Below are 7501 nucleotides of genomic sequence, written 5' to 3' on the forward strand. Positions count from 1 at the left end.
GGGCCTACGATACCAAATAGATTGTGTCGCTTTGAATTTCCATTTTTCATTGATATTGGTGTTGGTCTATAAATTCCTCGCGTGATGGTCAGCACTAAAGAATTTATTTTCCAGCGAGGTATATACATTTGAGTTTTCCATTACTCTCCCCGAATGGAGACACATAACCCTGCAAGTTGATCGGATTCGGCTGCAAGAATGGAAATTAGGGATCAAAAGACGATGGCATAGAGGGGAAGAGGGGAAGAGGGGAGAAAGAGAGAGAGGAAAAGGGGAAAGAGACGGGATGATACTAAAGGCCCTCTTTCTGGATCTCTCTTTCTGTTTCTTTCCCACTTGCATTGTGTGATTTCTCTCTATCTCTTTCTCTTTCATTTCCGAAGAGACTGATAATGTAGAAACAATATACATTAATTTCTTAATAATTTAGATGGATAGATTAATGAAGGATACATTAGTTATATTCATAGCAAATATAATCATTTATGATAATCATAACCACAATAAGATCAATAAAACTGATAATGACAAAGATAGTACTATAAATGCACAGAGAGGAAAGGTAAGGGATAAGAAAAAGGAAGAAAGTTGGATGACACTTGGGATATATATAATACATCAGACGCTGATATTGAATAATTCGTCATCATGAGAAATAGGCCTACTTACCCAAACCTCCAAGAGCAACAGCTGCTGTTATATGCTTAGGTTTATCTTTCGTACGGCATAAAGTAACCACAAGGGAAAGAAAAAAAAGGAAAAAAAAAAATCTATTACTCGGACCAGACTACTAAACTCGAATTCGTAAAGCGTACAACGTAACAGGAGCTGACGCTGTAATACAAGGCTCAGGCCAAATAACCGAACTGCTATTGCTCTCGGCTGTCTGGCTTGAGCTGGGAACAAGATCCTTTACATCTACAAAGTGATTAGACGTGTTAACCCGATATTCCAACAGCTACAGTTGGTGGCGCGGCCCGGAAATGATTATAGGCGAAGGGATCAGCGAGGACGGAACAGGAGCACTCCGACTCAACAAGATCCACCGCGACCAGACGGGGAACTATTCTGTGTCGGCGCACACGTCAAGGGGGACGGCTCACTCGGCTTTCTTTATCAATGTCCAGTGTAAGTGTTTTTGTTGTTGTTGTTGTTGTTGTTGTTTTGTGTGTATGTTGTATGTGTGTGTGTGTGTGTGTGTGTGTGTGTGTTGTGTGTGTGTGTGTGTGTTGTGTGTGTGTGTGCATGTGTGGTTGTGTGCGTCGTGGCTTTTGTTTGGGTCTTGTATGTAGTGAAAGGTATTATTTCTTTGATATTGGCTTGAAAGAAAGCCTTTAATTTACTCACTACTGTATGTCTGATCGAGAAATGTTGACATCCTCTGGCACTGTTTTGCTTCCAGACGGGCCTGAGGACGTTGTCGCAGCCACGAGAGTGACCTTAGACAAAGGCGGGACAACATCTGTCATCTGTTCTGCCAAAGGAAACCCAACGCCGAACATTACCTGGACCAGAAGCAACGATAACACGAGGTAGATTGGCTAACCAACAGAAGCCGGATAACAGCCAAGATGCACAGCCTTCCTTCCTCTAACTCACATCGAGCTGAGACGAAGGACGTGAAGTATTGGCTCTCGTCTGTCAATGTTAGGCTTCTTCCCGGGAACAGTTTTGGGGAGGGTGTAAGAGGGCAGACACTAAAAGATATGTATAATATATATACATATATATATATATATATATATATATATATATATATATATATATATATATATATTTACATTTATATATGTATTCTGTATATATATATATATATATATATATATATATATATATAAATTATATAAAGAAAATTTATATATATATATATATAATATAATATATATATATATATATATACTGTTATGTATATATATATACATATATATATATATATATATAAATATTATACACAACATACACACACATTCACACATACACACACACACACACACACACACACACAAATATATGTATATATATATCAATAAATAAATATATATATATATATATATAAATATTCAATATGTGTGGTGTGTGTGGTGTGTGTTTGTGTGTTATATATATATATATATATAATATATATCTATATATATATAATATTATATTATCTATATATGCCTGTATATATATATATATATATATATTGATACAAATATAATAAATATATATATATATATATATATATTATAATATAAGTATATATATATAAAAAGATAATATAATATATATATATAAGATATATATAATACAGCATATAATATATATATATAAAATACCAGCCTATATATATATATATTAAATATTTATAAATATCTCTATATATGAAAATATTTATATATATATAAATCTGATATATACTTTATATATATGTATATATACATCAATATATATAAATATCTATAAAAATATATATCTATATAAATATATATAATTAATATATATATACATAAAATATATATATATATATATATATCTCTATATAAATATATTAAATAAATATATAACAAACATTTTAAATATAATATAATATATATCTATATAAAGGTATTATATATACAAACTCAATTATCTAAATTATAAATAGATAAACTAAATAAATCAATATATAAACAATCTATAATATCTATCTAAAAAACAGAATCATAAATATATACATATCTAAAAATTAATAATAAATATATAATATATACACTCTATACTAGACTCTAGTTATAATTTAACATCCGAATACATTCTATAAGATGTATAATACCTAAATATAACTAATATATATCATATATAATATTATATATAACCTAAAATCTACATATATATATAACACAATATATAACATCACACTCAAGTCCATATATCTACTAAAAAATAAAATACTAAATCATAAATCCATAAATAACAAACACTCAAAAACAATATCAAACAATATACACACAACTCACAACCAACACCACTCTATATAAACTGTATGTCCATATATATATATAAATATATTATATATAAATGATATACAATATAATAAATTAAAATATTCTAATTCTATAAAAATATAAATATAACCACACCAAACACTATAAAAAACACACACTAATAAAACACGCTTAAACAAACATACTCATAATATTCAGACAATATATATCAAAATTAAAATAAATAACAGACTAAATATACTCAATCAAAAAATTACAACAAACTCAAAAAACACAAAGTATAACTCTCCTCTAAATAAATAAATAAATATAACAAACTACTATATGATATCTATATAGATAAATCTATAAATCTATATATATAAATATACATAACAACTGTCGAGATCTGTACATATATCTATAAATATAAAAAAATCATCTCTCAATCTCTCACTGGCAATCATCTCACAATCTCTCAATCTATCAAAAAGACAAACTCTCAACTAATATATATATAAAACTACATCCTCACTCTCCTACTCTCTCTCTCTATAACACTAACACACAAATAACTAACAGACACTCACTAACTACACTCCACACTCTACATATCCACCACACTCCATCTCTCAAACACTCAATCACGCTATCTAACACACACAATCACTAACACCAGTTAGTATCAAATAGAACAACAATATAAAAATATAGAAACTATCCTAAATATCAAAATAAACACCCACAAATCCTCACTCTCACACATAGAGAAACGCAGAGACTCTAACACACCACAACACATCACAGCTACACTACATATATATATATATATAAATACTGTATGTATATAAACATATATATATATATATATAAATATGTAATATATATATATATATATATATAATAATTCATATTATATATAATATATATACAATACAAATATTATATGTGTACATATATATTATATATAAAAATATATATATAGCATATATACATATATATTATATTTATATATATGTATGTAATGTATTCACACACACACAAATATATATATAAAAATATCTAAGAGAAGAGAGAGAGATAATGTACTGTAAGATCATCTGTTTGTGTATATAGTAAGTATAATATACCAATATTACATAAATAAATATATATAAATATATACATATAAATATATATATATATATTTATATATATATATATATATCAAAAATATAATATATATATATTCTAATATATATAATGTATATGTAATGTATATTAATCACACACACACACACATATACATATATAAAGATAAAGAGAAGAGAGCGAGAGAGATAAGTAGTATATGATCTGTGTGTATATATGAATGTATATATATCATAAGAATATATATTTATATATATAATATATATATATATATATATATAAACATATATATTATATATATATATATAAATCTATTTTATATATATATATATATATATATATATATATACATATATATGTCTATATATATATATATATATATAAATAAAATATATATATATATATACATATATCTATTTGTATATAAATGTATAATATATACATAAATATATATATATATATATATAAATATTATAATATATAAAGTATATATAATATCTATACATGTAATATAAAATATATAAATATATATATCTATATATATATATATATATATATATATATATATACATGTATATATATATAAATATATATATATATATAGATATATATATGATATATATATATCTATATATATAAATAAAACATAAGCATAAATAAATAATATAATAAAAATAAGTATAAATATAATATATATATATATATATATATATATATTATATATATATAATACACACCAAACATCCACACACACAAACGAACACACACACACACACCCCACACATACACACATAATATATATATAAAAATATATAAAATAAATAAAATCTATATATATAAAAATCAAAGAGAGTGTTAGAGAGAGTATAGTATAGTGAGATTTGAGAGACAACCTAATCCATAAAAAAGTAAATTACACAATCAATCTAACACACAAATACTAAAATATATCTAAAAAATAAATATCAAACTAACAAAAAATCCCGAATCACTAACTAACATCAAACTATAAATATAACTATATCACATCAATATCACCCACACACTAACATATCTATATAAAAAAAATAAACTCTAACACTCAATCTCAACTAACTATGACAAACTCACTCACACTCAATTACAATCTACACTAACACTCACACTACAACGACACACTCACACACATACTCCACAATCAACTTAAACAATTCTATCCACACACCTCAAACAATAAATATATATATATTCGAACTCTCACCCACTACACACTCACTCACACACTTGCTAAAAATATATATAAATAAATCTAAATGAAAAAATTATATAAATTCAAAAACATATATATATATAAAACCCAAAAAGTATATAACTATATATATATATATATATATAATAACAATATATAATATCAAAATATATACAATACATTATATATAAATATAAATATATATAAAATATATATATATATATATACAAATGTTATACATTTACATGAATAAATAAGAATAAATACGTATATATTAATACATATACTAAATATATATAAAACTATATAAATATATATATAGTATATTATATATATTATATAAATATATATACAAACACACACACACACACACACACACACACGAACACCCAAACACACTCACACACACCACTCACACACACACCCACAAAAATTATAATATATATATAATATATAGATATATTATAATATAAATATATAATATAAATATATATTTATTTATTTATATATGTCAAACATATGTAATATATGTATATAATGTATATATATATAAATATATATATATATATACATATATAAATTTAATATAATATATATATATATAAATATATATTATATATACATATATAATATATATATATATAAATAATATATATATCTATATATATAGAATATAAATAATAAAATATCTATATATAATATATATATATACACTGCATATTTATATATATATATATATATATATATATATATATAATAATATATGATAAATATACTATATATACATATACATATATATATACATATATATATATATAATATATATAATTATATATGTTTTTTTTTTGATTTTTTTTATAATGTCATACATATATATGTAATATGAATATATATGTTTATATATATATATATATAAAATCTATATAAATATAATCTAATATATAAATTATCGATATATATATCTATCTAAATAAATTGTAATAAACACATATCATATAATAAGTGAATAAAAAGTATTGTGTAAAATGTATATATATATATTATAAATATATTCTATATATATATAGTCGTAAAATATAAATATATATATATATATAAATATATTAAATTATATATAATATATATATAAATATATATATATATTTACATACATAAATACATATTTATATAAATAAATATATATATATAATATATATATATAGATATATATATATATATAAATAAATATTAACATACATAATATGTATAATATATATAACATATATAAATATACATATATATAATATATATAATAATAATATAATATATAAATATATAATAATATATTATATATATATATATTGCATATATATACTCATATGTGTTTGTGAGTGTGTGTTGTTGTGGTGTGTGTTGATCGTATATATGCCATATATATATATATAGATAATATATATCTATATAAATATATATAATATATATATATATATAAATACTAACTGTGTGGATATATATATACTTATATATATATATATATATATATATATATATATTTATAAATAAATATATATATATATACTATATATATATATATATATATATATATAACATACATTTATAATATATATATATATATAATATATATTATATATAAATATATATATATATATATATAACTATGTTTATATATGTATATACCTATATATATAAATATATATATATATATATATATATATATATATATATATATATATATGTATATGCATATAATGTATCTCACCACACATATATATAAATATATATAAAAATATATATAGAGATAAATATATAATAAATATATATCATCTGTGTGTAATATTTATATATTTAAAAACATATATATATATATCGTATAATATATATATATATATCTAAATATATATACATATAATATATATATACATACATACAATATATATTAATATATATATAATATATATAATATAATATATATATCAATAAATATAATATATATAGTGTGTTAGTGTGTTGGTGTGTGAGTGTTAGTTGTGTATGTGTGTGTGTGTGTGTCCTGAGTCTTTTCACTGATAAGCCTCAATACTCGAAGATTCGAAGCAAGTGATTCCTGCCATACACACCAATTGTATTTCCTTTGTCCCATATCTCGCTCCTCATCCCCTGTGCGCCCCTTTGTCTTCATATCCTCCCTGATTTCTAC

General features: G+C 22.0%; 1 protein-coding gene across 1 annotated transcript in view; it reads left to right on the forward strand.

Annotated features, from left to right (window-relative positions):
* Positions 1 to 1536, forward strand: part of LOC122252771 (nephrin) — a 20495-nt gene extending 18959 nt beyond the window's left edge. The window contains exons 5-6 of the mRNA XM_086551771.1: positions 959 to 1128; positions 1403 to 1536. Coding sequence (XP_086407897.1) covers positions 959 to 1128; positions 1403 to 1536 — 304 coding nt within the window. The remainder of the gene's footprint in view (positions 1 to 958; positions 1129 to 1402) is intronic.
* The last annotated feature ends 5965 nt before the right edge of the window (positions 1537 to 7501 follow it).

Source organism: Penaeus japonicus, unplaced genomic scaffold (genome assembly GCF_977035675.1).
Source record: "Penaeus japonicus unplaced genomic scaffold, GWHDUDI00000001_assembly GWHDUDI00000025, whole genome shotgun sequence".
Taxonomy (NCBI): Eukaryota; Metazoa; Arthropoda; class Malacostraca; order Decapoda; family Penaeidae; genus Penaeus; species Penaeus japonicus.